The following is a 19,575-nucleotide window of genomic DNA, read 5'->3' on the forward strand; positions in this document are numbered from 1 at the left end:
CTGTACGACTCTTATACCTCTATTTCTTATCGGCCTTATCGCTCTTACTAAAAATCGCTTAGAGCTAGTAGCTCTAAGCACGTCCTCTAGAGTAGATTAGTAAGCTCTAACGCTTAGCCTAGTTTAGCACGAGAATACGTATTCTTATTGCCTTATATAGGTTAGGTTTCTAACTATAGTAAGGCCTTTAGGCGGTAAAGTTTAAAAGCCTTAGAGCTACTACCTTAGGCCTACCTCTCTATTTCTTATTAGCCTTATCGCTCTTACTAAAAATCGCTTAGGTCTAGCAGACCTAAGACGTTCTCTAGAGTAGGCTATATGTTGCTCTTAAAGCGCCTAACAACGACGCCGATGCGCTAAGTGGGCTTCGCGCGGTCCTCAACCTAGCGTGCTCGCTATATCCAATCCTATGTGTCTGCTTCGCAAAGGAACAAACCTTCGTTAGGCGGAGGCCAAAACAACGCTGTTGATGCTGTTGTGGACGCGCGCGAGCGTCTAGGCGTTGACTTTGTGGAGCTCTAAGCGCGGCGCGTTGTCGCTTGCCTTGAGGCTGGCGTTATCGGCTATCGCGCCGCTTGCAGTTGTATTCGAGCCGCTGACTGAATTTAAAGCTAGGGCTGTCTTCGAGGACGAATTTGCTGTGCGCGTTGGAGGCGTGAGGATTGCGCTGCACGATGCGCGTGGAGAATGCGAGGTTGTGCTGGAGGATGACGTTGTGGAGCTCTCGCAACTGCACGCGGACCGGAGGGTCCGGCCGCGGCAGACTGGACCACAGCAGGCGAGCGGGCCAGCCACTAGCGACGCCCTTTTCTATACGCCAGTTCGCCGCGGCACCGGGCTTTGCGATGTCCGGCAGCTCGCAGTCGGTCCGCTTCTGATGTTGATTCGCGTGTCTCGAAGAACACCACTTCACGGACTGTGCTTGCGCCACGGCCTGAGTCACAAGCTAGGAGTAATCGCGTCAGAGGTGCCTTGAAGCCACCATGAGAACCGGCGGCGTGGCTGTGCGCCCCCGAAGGTCGCGCGGTTGAAAGGGCGCACTTTCCTTGTGCGCAGCGCTTGACAATACTACCGACAAACGACACCAACGATTGGATTGGTCTGTGGAAGGCGTTCTATGCGCGTCGCGTCCAGACACAATGAATGAGAGGCTGGCGTGACTCATCGTCACTCATTCCTCGCCGCTATCATGGCCCTTGTAGGTAAAGATACAAGAGGCGGTCGGTGATCGCACATTGAGTCGCACGACAACCTTTCGACTCCGAACAATGCCACTCCAATTCTGGAGGTCGCCCGGCCAGGGCTCCAAGGACACCGACCCACTACTCGAAGCAGCATTTCCTCCGCGAATGGAGGAAGATTGCCTGAAGATCGATGACGAGGATAGCGATGATAATAGCGATGGGGACGAGGACGAGGACGAGGACGTGAAAGAGACTCGTGCCGAGCGGTTGCGCCAAAGTGGAGGCTGGCTTGGCTACCTGAAAGACTTTACCATCTTTCTGCCTTACGTCATACCCAAACGAGACGTCAAAGTTCAGATCTGTCTGCTTATCTGCCTCGTTACGGTTGCGATGCAGCGCGTCCTGCAAGTCGCCATTCCATACGTCCTTGGCGTGATTGCAGACAAAGTCACGCACGGATCGATACCTATCCGAGAACTCCTCATCTTCCTTCTCTTGGACCACCTTAACAGCGAGTCGGGATTGATCTGCATTCAAGAGCTGTCCAAGATACCCATCAAGCAGTTCTCGTACAAGCAATTGACCAACGCTGCTTTCAGCCACGTCATGTCGCAGTCGATCGACTTTCACTCTACGCAAGACTCAGCCGAGGTCATGAAGGCCGTTGAGCAGGGCGAAGCGCTGGGCAACGTACTCGAGACGGTGGTCATCGAAATTTTGCCAACCTTGATCGACGTCATCGTTGCTTGTACCATCTTCTACCAGAAGTTCACTCCGGCGGTGGGCATGGTCCTGCTTGGCGCATCAATCGCCTTCCTGGCTGCCGAAGCCTTGTCTTCACGGTTCACAACCGGCCTCCGGAGAAGAGTGACGAAGGCTGAGCGGATCCAGATACGGAAGATGCACCAAGCGATTCAAGGTTGGCAAACTGTGGCGTACTTCAACCAGTTCAAGAGGGAGGCCAGTTTACTCTCAAGTGCTGTAGGCGACCACATGAGGGCAAGGACACGTTTCGAAGTACGAGAAGCGCTGATCAAGGCTGTTGTTGAGCTGCTAGTACCGACTACCTTCTTCGCCCTGGCTTACCTCATCCTCCAGCGCATTGCTGCGGGCACGGCATCCCCAGGAGACTTCGTCTTCTTTCTCACATACTGGGACTCTATCATCTACCCGCTGAAATTCTTGACCGATCATGTCCGGTGGCTGGTGCGTGACTTTGTGGACGCGGAACGAGTTCTTCACCTTCTGCAAACCCAGCCAACAGTCACCGACGCACCCGAAGCCTACCCGCTCGCGGTACAGGATGGCGAAGTCCGATTCGAAGACGTGTCCTTCAAGTACGACTCCAGCCGCTACGCACTTCGGGATGTATCGTTCACGGCGTCGCCGGGTCAGACCATCGCTCTCGTAGGCCAAACCGGGGCCGGCAAATCGTCGATTCTAAAACTCCTTCTCCGCCTACACGACGTCACATCCGGTAGCATTACCATCGCCAAGCAGAACATTCGACACGTCACATTGAGTTCACTTCGCGACGCCGTAAGCGTGGTTCCGCAGGCACCCACGTTCTTCAACACCTCAATCATGGAGAACGTGCGATACGCACGCGACACCGCGACCGACGAAGAGGTCTACGAAGTGTGTCGTGCAGCCGCAATTCACGACACAATCATGCGCTATCCCAAGGCCTACAACACGCACGTCGGCGAGCGCGGTGTCAAGCTGTCGGGTGGCGAGGCGCAAAGACTTGCGATTGCGAGGGCGCTCCTCAAGGACGCACCGATCGTTCTGCTAGATGAGGCGACGAGCGCGGTAGACACAGTCACAGAGAGACATATCAAGACAGCACTCGAGAAGCTCAAAGAGGGGAGGATCGTGATTGTCATTGCGCATCGATTGAGTACGATCGTAGACGCAAGCTCCATCTTGGTGCTGCATGAGGGGAGTATCGTAGAGAGGGGAACGCACGAAGAGTTGTGCAAGAAGAAAGGGCGGTATTACGAGCTGTGGGAACGGTCATAAAACCCCTCATATCGCGCCGTACCAATAAGATAACAGAGAAGGGATTCGTGAAGGTTTCGTAGGGTGTTGCCGAAGTTCGGAAGCATCGGAAGCATCGGAATGTCGCATACGGCATAGCACCACAATGTAGAAAAGCCTCAAAGTGAGCTTCAGATAATTGCGATGGTCGCGATCGGGCGATGTACCTAAGAACAAGGCGCAGTAGAAAGAGCATCCGTCATAAGCCCGTAGTATTCATCGATCTCACCTTCATCAAGACCCGGAGCTGCTCGGCAGACGCGACGCGACGCGACTTAGAGCGCCGAGCATGTTTAACAAGCTAATGCCGGTACAATTCATAACATTCACCATCAACGTACTCGCCGTGTACATACATCACATCGCGCATGTCGGTTCACCGCATCGCTCACCGGAATTCTGCTTCTCGAAGGTTTCGTTGAGTTCTAGTGCAGCGCAGGCGAAAGTATCGAGCGCAAGGCGGTGTCGGAGCGCCCCTCCAATTCCCAACTTCATCGCGACCACATGCGATGGCCAACATGCGCAACAATCGCATGACCGAGAAGATCACAATTTCGATGCTGCGGATCTGCCCCGCAATGTCTGATTTTGGGATCCCAATACCAAGGTCTAGGTCGTAAGCCGGTGCTGATGTCATCAGACCAGTACACCAAGACCGCGCTCGTGGGTGCACCGCCCATTCGATCGCAATACTCTACAGGTCGGGGTGAAGTGTCGGTACAAATCTCCCGCTTCATCAGAACCTTCTGCGATGTTGGATGGTGTGATGGTAAAGTTCAGGTGGTAATCCGGTGCTTACTAGCGGCCAGCACGGTGTAGCCGGCATCAACCGCTGGCATGGCATCGTGAAGATGGCACGACAACCATATAAGCCCTCATGTCGCCCAAATTGATATCGGTACAACTCACGGTTCCTTCGCTTCCATCACTACAGACCTGCAACGAACACTCAAAGCCTCAATTCACTCACTCAAACAACCAACTCAATTCACCATGCGTTTCGCTCTCTCTACCATCGCCGCTGTTGGCACCCTCAGCAGCCTTGTCGCAGCCGACAACATCTACACCTACACCAAGCCCGGATGCTCCGGATGTGCCTTCTTCTTCAAGGACATCGACCACAACATCTGCGCCGTGTCCATCACAGCCAACGCAACTGACATCGCCGATGCGATCGCCAAGGGCGTGACCACGGTCCAGTCCGGCAAGCTCGAAGGTACGTCTACACATGCTTGACCCCATGCGAAAGCCACATCGTACTAACACACTCTTCGTAGTCCAAGAGTGCGGCGAGAAGCGATTCATTGCCTGGGACGAGGGCCCCGAGTCCAACGACGATGGCCTGCTCCAGTGCGGTAACATCGACCAGAAGCTTCGTATCACCGAGACCTCGACTTGCATCACTGGTGGCAACTTCCACGGTTTTAGCTGGACCGAGCCTGGTTCGGACGGCAGCGACTCCAACTCCAAGAGGCAGACTGATGACGCTGATGATGTATGGAAGTGCACTGGTTCCACTGAGCCCTATGGCGTGTACCTTGGCGGAAAGCACTACCAGGTCAAGGACATTGATCAGGCGGACAAGGACGCGTTGATGGACATGGCCTGGAACGACAACACTGATGTTCCTTCTGACTTTGAGAAGTACGCCTTTACTCCTGGCATGTAAATGTGGAATGGGGGAAGCGAGAAGGATCGGGGAAGCAAAGCGCTTCCTCGTTCACTTTCCTTCTTTTGGACGAACAGTCTGGCAAGTCGGGCCATGGAGGCGGAAGGATAATTCCTGGGTGTTATTAGTAGTTGCAGGCCGTCCCTAATACATCATATACCTCACCACCACGTGCTACTCTGTGAGCTCTTCACGACTCTCTATGTCACGTCTCACCCACATCATAACCTTGGCAGGCAGTTGGTCGCGGCCGATAGTTATCATAATCAGACGCAAAGCTGTCCAGAGTCGACCAGTTGACGCTACACCTATCTAACCGCAGCTCGCGCGCATCATTCGTAGAGAGCTATTCTTACATAGAACAGGACAGCAAGCAAAATATAGGCTTTGCGATAAACGTAACCCTTCAAACCTATGTCGCAAGGGGTTTATGAACGTGCACAACTGTAGATGCTCCATTCCAAGTTCGTCGAGACTGGGTAGTTAGCCGCTTGTACTTCGAGTGACGCCACGACCGCGATGGACTTCCAAGAGCGAGCGTTGATCTCGCGAGGCGCGACCGCCATTCAATGGACCAAATCGTCTCGGTCCTGCTAATCGAGCTGGTGTGCGGCGAGGCCTGAGTTGGACCGAATGAGCAAAAAGGAAAGTGATCTTGCAGATACGCGCAAGGCTGGCTCTGCGGCCAGTGGCGCAATCCCTACTTGAACGCTACCAAAGCGTATAGAAGCACCCATCTTCAGACGCCCACTAGCCGACTACGAGATAGTCGGTGGTGTGTATTGCGGGCAGATGCATAGTGCACGTCAACGCCGTGCAGAACATGTCGGAGTTGCGACGGCATGCTTCCTGTCGTGTAGGATTGCGCTTGCTTTTTACCGGTGTATCTGCGAAGATAGCGGCCCGCAGCTACATGCATCCGCTATGCACAGCTAGCTCCGATATTTTGCAGGCGCTGTTGTTCGTGGCGGTGTGGGTTGTTCTCTGCGCGAGAGCGGGAAGGATTGCCCCACCTCTGCACTTGGCAAGACCGAACCGCAGTTCTCTGTCGGGCCACGAACTCCTTCTTACCACTTCATCACTCAAGGATGGACGCTATACTTCTGATGCGCCTCTAGGACTGCCTCTTCTTGTTGCCAGACATCGACATCAGTGCCTCGAGGAACAAGAGGTGGTCCCCGTGCTCCGATTGCATCGTGCATGACAGCTTCGTATATGCGAGCTTTTGGCATCGGGCCGTTGCGCAGTCCGCATATTAAGCTGCAGCCACTTCGTCGACCCATTGTCCCAATTCCGTAAGCCACGTCCGGGCCAAGCGGCGTCTTTGACGTCCTCAACAGCGTCAAGATTTCTGTTATGACGAGTATCAACTCATACGAACGAATTAGCATTGGCGTTATTTGAACGGTATGCGTCATGTCAGGCGCCTGCACAGCACGTATGATAGTTGCGCATGTGAGTTTCAAGTCATTGCTAGAAACCAGTAGATCAGTTCCACAGTGCCCAGTAAGCGACTGGAGAGGACGGGGATTCTGTCGTTACTCATCGAATAACGCGGACGACACGATGTTTTCCTGGCCGCTCGGCTTTCAAGATCAATTCTCGAAATCACCAGCCATCACTGTTTCGCATGGTTGCACAGTTCCGAACAAGGATGAGGAGTGACTATAGATCCACGAAGATGGTGTGAGTCACTACCTACCTGCTCGAGGCTTGATGAAGTTGCGGTCAGCGTTTCAAGCGACACGAAGGTCGAGGGCACAGACACGACCAATCACACTTCAACGCAAAAAGCTTCAGTGCACATCGTTATAGCACGCTGTGGCGTGGCGTGCGATGGCGTGGTGTAGGGGAGTACTCGCGGACGGTTGCCGATGTCGCGATAGCAACATCTTCCATTCTGCGCATCAGTACGAAGCCGACTCAGCAATTCATCATGGGCATAGTAGCAACACTACGGCAATGACTACACCACCACGGCTTACTAGGTCTCGAACTAAGACTTCTTTCGCTGGGCGCACATCGAAGCTGGCTGCCCGCTCCTGTCTTCGAGCAATCAGGACCGCTGCAGCAACTAATGAGCCCGACATGCGGAGTCGCATCAGAGGTTCCTGATTGAGCTGACCGCTTTAGAAAGTCAGAAAAAGTATCGTGAGCTAGCTTTGAAGCGGCAAAAGGGATTGAGAATCGCTGTCGCGTCTGTCAAAGCGAGTGACTAATGGGCATGCGCACTATGCCGAAGGTGAGTGTGCGACGAGCCCTCTAGGTGCCTTCCGGGTATATATAGTACTGCAAGTTAATTCTAAAGTCCTCTTCCACTCGACTCTATCTTCAATCAACTCCTCAGAGACCCCATCCAAAAGGAATACTGTCTTCTTCTCAACTTCATCACTATCCCACGCCAGCCATTGAACATGACGTCCACTACTGGCATTCCACCCCCAGAGGTCCGTGTTCGTATCCTAAACATGAAATCAAGAAGGGCTCTCTACAGCGCCACTCGAGACACAAACGCCTTGAATCACGTCGACAGCACGACGATCTACAGCGATCAGTACTGGTACATCCAGCCTGGGAAGGGCAAACACCAAGGCCGTTATCTGGTCGTGAACGCAGCCAACGGCCGAGCTCTCTACGCCAACAACCGAAACGGCGCAAACGGCGGCAACGGTGAGGTCGGCACAATGGATAACCCAGGTTCCTTCGACGATCACCATTTCGACCTTGCTCAGACACAAGGTACCGGCGTGCGAAACAATCAGTTCCGTCTCCACACCCCTACAGGGCATGCCAATTTCTTCTCTCGCACCGAATACAAGCCCGAATTGGGTTGTCTGTCGGACAAGGAGAAAATTTACGACGACCACTGGTTCACCTTCGAACTGGAGCCGTTGGAATTCGTCAGGATCGAGTACGATGAAGAGCACCCAGAAATCATCACAACGGGTATCAGGCACTTCCCTCCGCAAAAGGCATTGAATCATCTGGAGATTGAGACGACGCAGGAGATGACGATTAGCCAGGAGACGGAACAGCAGTCAACGTTTACTTCCGAGATCGGGGTTTCCGTAACGGCTTCGGCCGAGTTCAGTTGCGGTGTGCCTTTATTTGCGGAGGGCAAGGTGAGCATTAGTACTACGTTGAGTACAAGTTTGGCGTGGGGGACTACGAATATCACGAGGCAGAAGTGGGAAGCAAAGGTGGTGCTCAAGTGTCCGCCCAAGTCTGCTACGCTCTGCACTGCTTCCGTGCTGGAGACAAGGCTCCGTATGCCTTTTGTGTCGTATTGGAAGACAGAGAAAGGTGGGAAGGAGGTCCAACTCAAGGGGGTTTATGAGGGGCAGAGCTGTGCTAGTTTGAGCACCGTGTCTTCGCATCTTCCGTACACGCCCGAGAAGAAGTGATATCCCACTATATGTTGATGGTAGACTAGGAATACTGGAGGAGTTAGTCATCAACAACACACTCATTTCGACATAGCGTTATGCATTTGCTCTCATATCCCACCCACGCACGTGCCCATGCCCATCTCCCCATGCCCATCTCCCCATCCCAGACCCATCTACAACTCATCCCTAACCTGCTCCTCCCCTGCACTCAAATCCGGCATAGCCATAATCTTAACGACCAAACTAGTCCAGCCCGTGAAGTGCTGCGTGCGCTGCCCTTTGCCAGTCTCAGGATTATATTGTTCCCAGGCAAAGCCAGTCTCCTTCCAGCTCTCGTACACAGTATTGACTAGATTCTTGCGGAGTTCGGTGTAGATCTTAGTCGCACGAGTGCGGTGGGGGCCGGGTGTGGATGCGACGTTCTGAAGAGGGAAAGTTAGCATACTTGGAATGCGTGAGAGGGGAGTGACATGGGACTTACGAGAAGTTGCGAGACAGCGAGGTAGTTGATAGGCATCCAGACAGGACCGCGCCAGTAATCTTCCGCGGTGTGGTAGAACTCGTCGCTCTTGCTCAAACTCCTGATGCCGTAAGGGCTCCAGAGCTCTTCTTCGTCCTCGATCAGGTCGAGTATAGCGCCTAGTCTATCGCTGTCCTTGTCTACCAAGCCCGTCAGGAAGGGGAACAGGGAGATGTAGCCTTTGTGGCAAACTAGCGAGTGCTCTTCGTAGTCGTCGATGGTGGCGTCGCAGTAGGTCTTGTCTTTCTTTGACCAGTGGAGATCGTCGATGTTGCGGACAATCGCTTCGTCGTAGCGTGCGAATTCTGCGGCGTCGTCTTGCTCGTCGAGGTAGATTGCGATGCGCTTGATTGCGCGAGTCATCATGCCCATCCAACTGATCAGGTCGACGTGCAGCTCACCAGGGTGTGGTGGCTGAGCGCGAGGGTAGTCGTCGAGACCCGAAGTGAGGATATGTGAAGGCGTGCGTCCGCGCCACCTGTAGCCTTCTTTGGTGGAGAAGGCCTCTCGGTCGTAGCTCTTGATATCGCCAGCCTGGGTCTTGCGGTACCAGAAGTAGTTGCGTTTGAGTAGTGGGTAGAGCGAACGGAGGTATTCCAGGGCGGCTTCGCGGTTCGAGAGTTGCATCGAGTAGGACTTTTCTTGCTGCAGTTTCTCGCTACTAGTGTCAGTCTTCATAGCATCAAGCTTGTCGAGGAACGACGTGATGACCATGAAGAGTGTGGGCGGGTTGGCGTAGTGAGGGTATTGAATCTGGAACTCCTCCGGCACCTTGCTGCGAGCTTCAGGACCGAGAATTTGTTCGCGCCCGATCCAGCCATCGTCGTCCATCAGCTTGAACCAGCTCTTAATAATGTCAAGTGTGAGGTCTGCATCCCAGTCGATGACAGGCAGCAGATGGAAGCCCTCGTCCCAAAGGAAACCACGAGGGAAGAAAGGTCGCGACGGAATGGCAGTGAACAACTCAGACGGTCCTTCTAGCTGCGCTGGGTTCCTAGCTCGCGCTTCAGCCGCCTCCTCCCAGAACCCTTCGCTATCCTCTTCGTAGGCGGGGTCGTAAGATCGGTCGACGCGAGAGTCACCGAAGAAGTAGCCGATGCCACCGATAAGGTTCGAGAAGAGCGACTTGCCAAACTCCTCATAGCGCTCCTTGACAAAAGGTGTCTGGGGCTTGAAGATATCCGTGAAGCGAGTCGAGAAGCTAGAGGTAACCGAATCGATCTGCTCGGTGAGATGCTCGGATGTGATCTTCTCGGGCGCCGATGCAGATGAGAAGATGATGTCGAACTCGAAGGGACCCTCAAAGACCTTCTGAACCAAATGCATGTTGCCCTTGCCCGGCAGATGCTGGATAGTGTAGACCTGCGCAGGGGGTGGTGGGTTGTCCTCGCCGTACTTGGGGACCAGGACGTCGATCTGGCCCTTCATGTGCGCAAACATCATGGCTTTGACCTGCCAGAGCGCATCCTCAGGCACCTGTCCGCTGTGTGCCAGTGTCCGGTCCAGAGGCTTCTCGTCGTAGCTTGGGTGTCCAGTGATGGGATGTTCGCCGGTGCCCTTGGTGACAGTGAGCTCGAACTCGCCCAATTCCTTCGTCTGCCCTTTCAGAACTACATCGCCCTCGATGCCAGGCTCTTCGGGGTCGACATCTTCAATGCCCAAGTTGCCAAATCCAGCGAGCGTGTTGTACCAGACGACAGTCGTGCGTAGGTTTGGGCCAGCGTCTTCTCGTGGCGTGCCTTTGATCCTCGCGCCCCAGCTGCCGCCATGCTCTCCGCCAGGGAATTTGATGAACTCGGTGGTGATGTCAATCTTATTCGCAGGGTCGTGGATCGTTTGTCGGCCGCCGCTGCGCACATCGTATTCGTCCCAGCCGTAGCCATCGAGCTCGTGTTGCTCGCACGTGTGTCGGAAGTCTACACAGTCAGCAATGAGTTCGATTCAAGCATGGCATTGCAGACGTACTGTGCTGCACGCTTTGGTAGTCTTCAACGCGCGTCCACATCAGACCGCCCATCAAGCTTTTAGGTATGCGCGGCCGGACGCCAAAGTAGAGGTTTGGGCGGTAGGGTCCCCATAGCAAGCTCGCATTGGTGGCCTTCTCGATTTCGGCGACCTGCGCACTTACGAAGGGCAACTGAAGTGCGAAAAGGCACGTGAGCCCCCTCCACAGGGTGCCATGCCGAGATTCGCGCGTCATGGTGTTGAGTGAAGCTGAAGCTGGAGCTGGAGCTTTGCGGGGGTTTGGGACACATTTCGCGGAGCACCCGCAACTTCCTCGGCCGTTGATTGGCCGAGGTGGAGGCGCCTTCCGGATTTGCTCGTCTGCAATCGTGAAATAGCGGAAGAGACGAATTGCAGTATCAGTACGCATATGCATCTATGTTCAGATGTGTCACCACGATGCTGGAGGAGGCCAATGAAACAGTGTTATCGTAGTTGTCTCAATTTATCGAGCCTGAGTCCTCCAAGGACCCTGAACTGGTATATCTTGTATCTGCAGCCAGGTTCGACGCATCCTAACTTGTTCTGCCCAGGTTAGACTAAGGAAGCCCGTAGAGTGCAGGAGAGAAGAGAAGGCACCATACCATGAGCCGCGTGATTATGAATGTAGAGCCTTCCATGACGTCCCAGAGCTCACCCAGTCCCCCAAATCCGCTCAAGTGCGTCCTGCTCCGCGAGATAGTGCCTTAGGTGAACGGCAGAAGATATCGTGACCCCAAGAGATACCGCCAAGTAGTGTATAAACCCTCTGCAAATGAGCCATTCCTCCTCGATCTCTCCATATCCGACCCCAACCCCCAGTCTCCGAACATCCTTGCCAACGTTGTGATCCTAAATCTCACTCTCTATCCGCCTCCTCAACTCCTACTAGGACTCAACGGCCTATTAAATCCACCCTGCCGATTCATATACTGCCTAGCCTGCAACTGCTTATCCTTCCTCACCCCAAAGTTCTTATCGTTCCCGGGCACCTTTGTGTTCTTCGTGCTCTTGAACCCGCCGAACCCCATGATCTTCAGCATCTCCCACTCGTCGTCGTCCATGTCCTCTGGCTTCTGGCGCTCATCTTTCATCTCGACGTCGGGACCTGTGTCCTCGTCTTCCTTCTTGATGGGGTCGACAGTGGAGGCGCGGGGACCGGTGGGAGGCGCTCGTGCGATGCGAGCAGGAGGCGCGTTATCGCTGCGAGGTCCTTTGGGCGGTTGCGGCGAGCGGTCGCGGAAGTTGGGGCGCTCGTCTCGTCCACCTCCACCTCCTCTCCTGTCGTCGCGGCCCCGTCCGCGGTCGTGACCTCGTCCTCGTCCTCTTCCTCCCCTGAATCCACCGTCGCGCTCGTCTTTGCGGAAGGGCGATCTCGAACGGTACCGGTTGTCGCGTCGGCCGCCGCGTTCTTGCGGACTGCGCGAGCGGTTGCCGCGGCGCTCGGTGGGTGTGCCGCCTCGGTCGCGATTTTCACGGGGTGCGCGCCGGGTGTCGCGCTCGAAGGGGTCGCTGTAGGTTGCGCGTGGTCGCTCGTTGTCTGCCATGGTGTAGAGGGGGGTGTGGGGGGTGTGGGTGTGGTTGGCGCAAGGGAATTGTTTGGTGAGTTGGGGAAGTTTGGGCGCCAAGGCTGAGGGTTCAGCCCTACCATGGTGCAGGTGCTATGCGCAAGGCTCAATCACGATACGTGGAAGTCGAAGAGCTAGGTTAGTAGGCAGAGTATCACTTCACTGATGTCAAGCAAAGCGCAGTATCGATTGATTTTATCATGTTATTCGTTATCTATGGCTGCCGCATCTTGAGAAGACGCAACACCATCCGTCTGTAAGACCGTCTCCCAATGGAAGGCAAGAGCTTTCTCGCAGTGTGCTCTCATCTCATTGCCTGCGCATCGCGCATCTCGCTCTCCCATCAATGATTGCCGTAACGCCGTCGCCCTACCAGACAGGGTATCTCAAAAGCTCAACTCAAACCTGCGACCAGCGCCGATATCCTCAACCCAACGACCAAGGAAACGCACTCAGATCTCATCCTCCTCCTCGTCAAAGTCATCCTCAGAGCCCATGTCATACAGGATGCGACCACCCTCACCAGCACCCCCACCCTTCTGCGCATCAAAGTAAGGCAGCACAACCTCCTCACGAGCCTGCTTCTGCTTCTCCGTGAGAGCAAGGTTGAAAGTCGAGTTGGGGTTCTCAGCGGCATCTTGGATGAGGCCGGACACGTTACCGGCGTATGCGGGCTGCATATCGAGGAGGATGACGTATTCCTGCTTGAGAGTGCCGTTGGGGATGCCGGGCATGGGGTCGTGGTAGTCTTCTGGGTGAGGCGTGCGGAGGAAGTACGTCTCGCCCTCTGGCTTGCCGGACTTGCGTCGAAACTCTGCCTCCATGACGATGCCGCGGTTGTCGTTGGCGTCGAGGTCTTGGATGATGCCTTCGGCGGCTTCCAGCATGCCCCAGGTGGGCTCGGGCAGGCTGCGCTCAGCGGCGGCTTTGGCGGCGAGGCAGTGCGCGAAGGACTTGCAGGTTATGATGGACGTGGCCATGTACTTGATCAGCTCCAGGGGTTGTGGGGCGTATGGTGACTCTGTGGGGTTGTCGAGCAGGTCTTGGTGGTAGATGCCGACGAGAGTGGAAGCGTACTTGTGGACGACGAGCTGGAACAGCGCGGTCATGTCGACGCCGTAAGTGTAGAGGAGCTCGTGGAGGTTGTCGATGACGACGATACTCTCCTTGGCATCATCCATGGCCTTGCGCAAAGCCTTCAAGATCTCGTCGCTCGTCATGCCGAAGCCCTGAACGGTGCGGATCGGTGCCATGGCCTGGCCAGACTCGAATGTGACAAAGACGACGTTGACGTTGCGAGAGAGGGCGCGGCGGGTGATCTCGCTGATAAAGATGTCGGCACGCTGGTTGAGGTCATCAAGGACGAGCGTGAAGGGCGATCCATTGGTGCGGACGTTGAGCACCCTGCCCATGAGGTGAATGGAATGGCGTTGGTGCTGCATGAGCGTGAAAGGCTTGTTGAAGGCGCGCGGAACAGGGAGTTCACGTCTACGCTTGCGACGGCCAGTGAAGTTGCGGTTGTCTTTCTTGATCCACTGCGCAGAGTCCCTAGCTCGGATCTTGACCGGTCTCGGAGCAGGCTCGTTGATGTCGAAGTCGTCTGGGAGCCAGCGAGCTTCTTCGATCTGTAGCTCTTCCTGGGCGTTCGCCAACCACTTTGCCAGATCAAACTGGACAGTGCCGTCTGAAGGCAGAGTGTAGGTGGTTTGATTGCTGTAGTCCGGAAACTGGTCAGTCCAGTGGTTGGTGAACTGGTCTAGTAGCAGACTCATGGTGTAGGTGGTGTGGCTTTTGAATGTATGGAAAGATGTGCTTTTGGGGAATTGATTGAAGAATTGTGGAAATGGGGTGTAGTAGTTGAGTGTAGGTTGGAGAGAAAGATTTGAGACTGAAGGAGCTGGAGATTCTGCTTCATCTGTGCGGCAGGGGGCTGGGAGTAACGAGAAGAGTTTTAATCGAGGAGGCTGGTTCATGGCCAGCCGATGACGACTGAGTTGACATACCTGAAGTGAAGGTGAAAGGGCGTCTTTTGTGGGTGTGCAGGAGGTAGATTGAGGCTGGATGTCAGAACGACAACAGCGAAGAGATCTCCAGTATCTCTAGGTATATCCTTCTAAGACTCAGATTGCTCTGACTGTAAAATGCGCAATATCCCCAAGTCTTGGCAAAGTCGTGATGGTGTTTCTGGTCGTTCAGTCATTTTCGACCACGCTAAGCCTCACCACTAGCGGCGTTGCGCCCTCCACGCCCCACATACCCGGTCTCCACCGCGCATCCCCATCGCCGCAGCATGAAGACGCGCCAGTCAACATGAGGTGCACACCATCCCTTCTAACCTCGACATGACAAGCAATGCGCCATTACCTGCGTCGTCGAAGCCGCCACGGCCAAAGTCCCCTCATTTCCCGCCCCACAATGCTCCGCGCGTTTGGTTCATCACAAGAGGCGCATCGCCTATTGCCATCGCGTTAGCTCGGCAAGTGCTTGAGCATGGTGATTATGTTGTCGCGGGTGTTATGCCGCTGGAGTTTGAGAAAAGAGAAGGCCAGAGTGAGGATTTTCGGACGTTTTTGGAGGATGTGAAACAGACGGACCGATGGCGCGAGCATTTGAGGGTTGTTGGGTTGGATAGTAGGTGAGTATTTGATACCGGTATTTATCGTGGGGTGTTGCGCATTGCTGACTGGTTTTGTTTTGTAGGGTGGTCGGCCAATGTCAAGCAGCTGTTGCTGAAGCTGTGGAGGCGTTTGGGCGCATCGACGTGTTGTTGTGCGCTGCTAGTGAAGGTTGTGACCTTGCCCTGCTTGACAGTATGAAACTGACAGTTCATGTACAGCTGTGATCGGCTCAGTAGAGGAACTTGCGCAGACCAGCCGCACCAGAAGCCTGGTCGATGAGATCTTCGAGATCAACTTCTTCGCGAATGTCAACATCATCAAAGCCGTACTTCCGATCATGCGCGAACGAAAGAATGGCCACATCATCGTGATAACTGGTATCAGTGAGTCAACATCACTTTATGAAGACGTCCTTATCTGACCCTTCCCAGCTGGCCACCTTGGAACCCCAGGCTTAGGCATGTACTGCTCCTCCCAATGGGCCGTCGAAGGCTACTGCGATGTACTCAAGCACCACCCGCAACCCTCACTACCCCATCATCTAACACCCACCAGTCCCTCGCCTACGAAATCGCCCCCTTCAACGTAAAAATGTCCCTAGTCCAAGCCAACATGGAAGTCAACGTCCTCACCAACCGCATAACCTCCGTGCCCCCCATGTCCGAATACCTGCAAGGCGAGAACCCCGCGCCCCTAGCCCGCGAAATCTTCTCTGGCCTCCTCGACAAACTAGAAAGAATCGACAACCCGTCTGCCCATCCCCCCTTCGACGAAAACACAAATACAACAAAATCCCCCGGAGACGAAAGCGTAATGTCAGACACCAACCCCGACGCCGAACCCACCATGGGCGATTTGTTGAGTTCAGATACGGTGACGAGTTTGTATGCGCCGTTGCCGGTGGGGGTGAAGAGTAATTTGATTGCGGAGACTGTGCATGCGCTTACGGCGATTGGGGGGCATGATAATCCTCCTGCGAGGCATATTGTGGGGACGGAGGGGGTGACGGCTGTGAAGGAGAAACTGAAGACTACGAGTGAGGAGTTGGAGGACTTTATTGAGGTTAGTGGGGCGGTGGATATTGCGCAGAGGGATGGGGAGGCGATGGTGGGGTTGGGGTTGGGGGTGGATCATGGGATGATGTGAGGGGGGTTGTGATGGGGATGCTACATGAAACAGGTCATGGTCGATTGATGCTCCCTCGGTCATCAGTAACTGTTGTGGCATCGCTGGATCGATAGCTGAGCCAGAATCTGAAGTGGTGTCATTCGACTCTACTGATGCTGTTTCATCCGGCATTTGTGATGGAGAGGCTGCGTCGAAAGAGCACATGGGCTCGTCGCTCGTCTCATTGTTCCTCGAAACGACTGAACCTGTTGTCGTTCCGTACACTGCTGAGCGCTGGCGGGGTTTAGAGCGATGGCAGGGCAGCCCGAGATGGAGAGCCTATAGAGCCGCGGCGGCAGCTGCCGAGGTCGCTGCGCCCTGATGACATCATCGACCGTGGACCCAGGGGCTCACACATCGGGCACGCTCTTTCTCGCCTTCACTCTGCGCAACGTCTGTGGTAACGTCCTCCACCCCATATAGCCATGCTCACCCTGCTTCTTTTCTACTCCGTCTATCAATCTGTGCCTTGCGTCCATGTACCACACCCGCCAAACTGCCGGTTAGGTCAGTACACGTCTTCAGCGGCCCCGGATCCGGGTTGCACTTACTCAACAGGACCGCGAGGGTCAAAGGAACCGCGATGACTGCGACAAAGGATCAGCGCGCGTCTTACGAGCAGGTCGTGGCAGTTCACATACCCCACATCAGCCAAAAGTCCTGCGAGACGGTAATATGATGCGGCCACTCATCCTGCAGCTTCATGAACTGGCTACCGAAGATGGAAGCTACCGTGCCTAGCGGCATGAACCATAGCGTCATGACGGCGATTGTCTTCATACTCTGGTTCTCCGACTGCATCAACTTGCTATCGCCCTGCGTGACGATGTTGAACGACAAGCCGATGATGTTCGAGATCCGCGCATTGAGACTTGTCAGCCGTCGCTGCGTCGATTCGAATAGAGTCTGTCGATATTTGAGTGCTTCTTTGGTTTGTCTCTGTAAGGTATTTGGATCAGTGCCCATCAGCGCTGTATGATGGGTATACAGATCGTTTAGTGTGGCTAATGCTGCTTCACAGTTCTCGTGGAGATATATGGCATGCTTGGCCAGGTTGTGAAGCCCAGTGAAGAGGTCCTTCGGCAGTTCCTCTGTCGCTTTTCCAACCCTACTGGCTATCCCTAAGGTTTGCTGACAGTACATTAGCATGACACTTGGTCGAAAAAGGAGCGCACGCACCGTCTCCAAAGGCCCGAACGTATCCGACACAGCCCAGGCTGTCCAGTCCAGGAGCTTGTACATCTCCTCGAACACGAGCTCGAGAAGCATATGCGGATCTTCCAGCAATGCCTCGCACGATGTCGTCTTCGTCAGTGCCCGAATTCGGTCCCGTAGGGTACTGGGTGCGCCGAAACATATCAGCTCTACCGCGGCTTTGGTCGGGGTAGGAGCCAACGTCTTATCGCTGTCGGAACTCGATGTTCGTACAGGCGGAGGCGGGTCGTCTGATTGTTTCCGGATCTTCAACACGATGCCTGTCTTGATCCAGGAAAAGTTCGCCTGGCTTTGAGCTCGCGCCGCCTGTCGACTCTTAGCTTCTTTGCCCTCAGCCTCCACGAAACCTGGGCCCGGGGCGATCTTGTTATCGATCACTGCTAACGTTTTACACAAGAGGTGGAACCAGATCCACGTCGTGCCATCGGCGTCTTCGCGCGCTGCAAAAGATTGAGAAACGTCTCGCAGGCTCTCGTCTACAAACGCGCTCGGAATACCGCATGAATCGAAAAGCTCTACCAGCGCATCTGCTCCCGGTGTTGGTGTGTCGCGAGGCGCAATTCTATGATGATCAGCATCTCGAGTGCCTCTGACGGAAGTACTCACATCACGCGAACCATCCCTTTACTCTCTGACTCGAGATCTGGTACAGATTTCAGGCCAAGTTGCTCAATTCCTTTATCAGCGTCATGAAGCCATTCGCACAGGTCTAGTGTTATGCCAGCGGTCTCTGGCTGCTTCGCCGCAGCTGCCACAGCTCTCATCCGGAACTCGTCAAAGGGTTGGCGATCAGCATTCAGTTGCCGACACAAAGTTGTCTTCTTGCTTGGTATCATTGCAGTCAAATGCGACAGTAAAAGTGCGAATACTATGACTTGCAGAGAGCTCTCAGTACTCCAGCACTTGCCTACGTTGCATGAGCACTTTACTGGTAGCGACAACACCCGGGCGTCTGTCCGATTGCACTGCTCGTTTATCAGCCCCAGTCAATCATGCGGGCAAATCCAGCGCCACTGGTTTCGACGAAACCGTAACCGCGCACCCTGTCAAGCGAGAATCTGCCTAGCATCGCTCTCGTGGTGTGATGTACGAAAGCATGCGGCCACGGGCCAGCGGTTCTGCACTTGGCGTTTTTCAGCTTTGGTCCGAAGCGGTAAACGCAATTTCAAGAGCTGAAGGGAGTGTCCGAGCGAGCCTATCGGCAGAGGCCGTCAGCGCTACGCTATTGGTGGCGCAAGGCTGAGTCTGCCAAGATGGCAGCTGGTAAACAGCCGAGACCCTCGAAATGGTACTGTACGCGAGAATGCGAAAAGCGGTACCTTTCAAGTTCAATTTGACAGTAAGACCCGTTGGTACTCGAGTGCACCAAGGACGATGCATCACACAGATTCCTGCGCCCGGCGAATGTCGCAGCTGCACCTCTCAGGCGCAGGCATGTCTTCGAATAACACAAACTCGTTTCGCGAACGTCTTTCGTGATGCGTAGGCTGTGTATGCTCCTACAGATCTCAACTTCAACTCAAAACTTCAAGTTCTTCACCGTTTGCATGGCGCTCGTTTAAGAGGCGGCAAGCCCCGCATACCGTACATTCGCATGAACAATGCTTCAAGCCACACCAGATGACTAGGATAGGCGATATGCAAAGTCCCCGAGGTCGCCCACCGCGCCAACAAAGCCAAGAAATGGACAACATCCAGTCCGATGACTGACACCCACATGGAGTGTCACCACCGTGTGGTACTGAAGGCCGCATCGATAAGGCCTCGACCCTTTCTAGACATGTCTCCTGCATACAGGGTCCACCCAAACGCCACAATATCGTGAAGTGGAAGTTAGAGGGTCCAAATGCGAGAGAATGGCCAATCCAAGAAAGGGTGATTTTGAGCTGAAGTCCAGGATACAGTCAAAAGCAACGACTCCAAAAATGCGCGCGTCCAGGCAGGCGCTATATCCTCGTGCCACCTGACCACATTCTTTTAACGGACCTGAACCTGATAAGACTAGACACGATCGCCGGCCTCAAGGTCTCTAAAGGGCAGGCTCAAGACTACCGCCGCTCAGTTTCATAAACCGACGTTGAATGGTACAAAGACTCTCCGGCCTCCACGTCGATCACCCGCTAACCATCTCAAGGCTTACCCTCCAAATCTCTCTGGAAGACACGGAGGTGGCTTCGATCCCGGCAGTGACACTTTTGTGCAAGTACCGCCGCATCAGCAAT

At 54.6% G+C, this 19,575-nt stretch overlaps 8 protein-coding genes across 8 annotated transcripts; 4 read left to right on the forward strand and 4 right to left on the reverse strand.

The window, feature by feature from the left end:
- Positions 1 to 1,268: 1,268 nt before the first annotated feature.
- J4E86_011453 (uncharacterized protein) lies at positions 1,269 to 3,206 on the forward strand (the record flags this gene model as incomplete). Its single annotated transcript, XM_051451944.1, has 1 exon — positions 1,269 to 3,206. The coding sequence occupies one exon, from the start codon at positions 1,269 to 1,271 to the stop codon at positions 3,204 to 3,206; it is 1,938 nt and encodes a 645-aa protein (XP_051296841.1).
- Positions 3,207 to 4,217: 1,011 nt separating this feature from the next.
- J4E86_011454 (uncharacterized protein) lies at positions 4,218 to 4,893 on the forward strand (the record flags this gene model as incomplete). The annotated part of the gene is made up of 2 exons (XM_051451945.1): positions 4,218 to 4,440; positions 4,502 to 4,893. 2 exons carry the CDS (start codon positions 4,218 to 4,220, stop codon positions 4,891 to 4,893), a joined length of 615 nt encoding a protein of 204 aa, XP_051296842.1.
- A 2,414-nt stretch (positions 4,894 to 7,307) lies between these two features.
- On the forward strand, positions 7,308 to 8,297 carry J4E86_011455 (uncharacterized protein; the record flags this gene model as incomplete). Its single annotated transcript, XM_051451946.1, has 1 exon — positions 7,308 to 8,297. One exon carries the CDS (start codon positions 7,308 to 7,310, stop codon positions 8,295 to 8,297), a length of 990 nt encoding a protein of 329 aa, XP_051296843.1.
- Positions 8,298 to 8,455: 158 nt separating this feature from the next.
- J4E86_011456 (uncharacterized protein) lies at positions 8,456 to 11,002 on the reverse strand (the record flags this gene model as incomplete). The annotated part of the gene is made up of 3 exons (XM_051451947.1): positions 8,456 to 8,704; positions 8,764 to 10,718; positions 10,768 to 11,002. 3 exons carry the CDS (start codon positions 11,000 to 11,002, stop codon positions 8,456 to 8,458), a joined length of 2,439 nt encoding a protein of 812 aa, XP_051296844.1.
- Positions 11,003 to 11,663: 661 nt separating this feature from the next.
- On the reverse strand, positions 11,664 to 12,332 carry J4E86_011457 (uncharacterized protein; the record flags this gene model as incomplete). The annotated part of the gene is made up of 1 exon (XM_051451948.1): positions 11,664 to 12,332. The coding sequence occupies one exon, from the start codon at positions 12,330 to 12,332 to the stop codon at positions 11,664 to 11,666; it is 669 nt and encodes a 222-aa protein (XP_051296845.1).
- A 473-nt stretch (positions 12,333 to 12,805) lies between these two features.
- Positions 12,806 to 14,125, reverse strand: J4E86_011458 (uncharacterized protein; the record flags this gene model as incomplete). The annotated part of the gene is made up of 1 exon (XM_051451949.1): positions 12,806 to 14,125. One exon carries the CDS (start codon positions 14,123 to 14,125, stop codon positions 12,806 to 12,808), a length of 1,320 nt encoding a protein of 439 aa, XP_051296846.1.
- A 570-nt stretch (positions 14,126 to 14,695) lies between these two features.
- Positions 14,696 to 16,117, forward strand: J4E86_011459 (uncharacterized protein; the record flags this gene model as incomplete). Its single annotated transcript, XM_051451950.1, has 5 exons — positions 14,696 to 14,988; positions 15,054 to 15,139; positions 15,190 to 15,354; positions 15,403 to 15,473; positions 15,527 to 16,117. The coding sequence occupies 5 exons, from the start codon at positions 14,696 to 14,698 to the stop codon at positions 16,115 to 16,117; spliced, it is 1,206 nt and encodes a 401-aa protein (XP_051296847.1).
- A 654-nt stretch (positions 16,118 to 16,771) lies between these two features.
- Positions 16,772 to 18,189, reverse strand: J4E86_011460 (uncharacterized protein; the record flags this gene model as incomplete). The annotated part of the gene is made up of 3 exons (XM_051451951.1): positions 16,772 to 17,227; positions 17,318 to 17,915; positions 17,960 to 18,189. The coding sequence occupies 3 exons, from the start codon at positions 18,187 to 18,189 to the stop codon at positions 16,772 to 16,774; spliced, it is 1,284 nt and encodes a 427-aa protein (XP_051296848.1).
- Positions 18,190 to 19,575: the final 1,386 nt, after the last annotated feature.

This window comes from Alternaria arbusti (assembly GCF_024043155.1).
Source record: "Alternaria arbusti strain BMP 1465 chromosome Unknown scaffold_35, whole genome shotgun sequence".
NCBI lineage: Eukaryota > Fungi > Ascomycota > Dothideomycetes > Pleosporales > Pleosporaceae > Alternaria > Alternaria arbusti.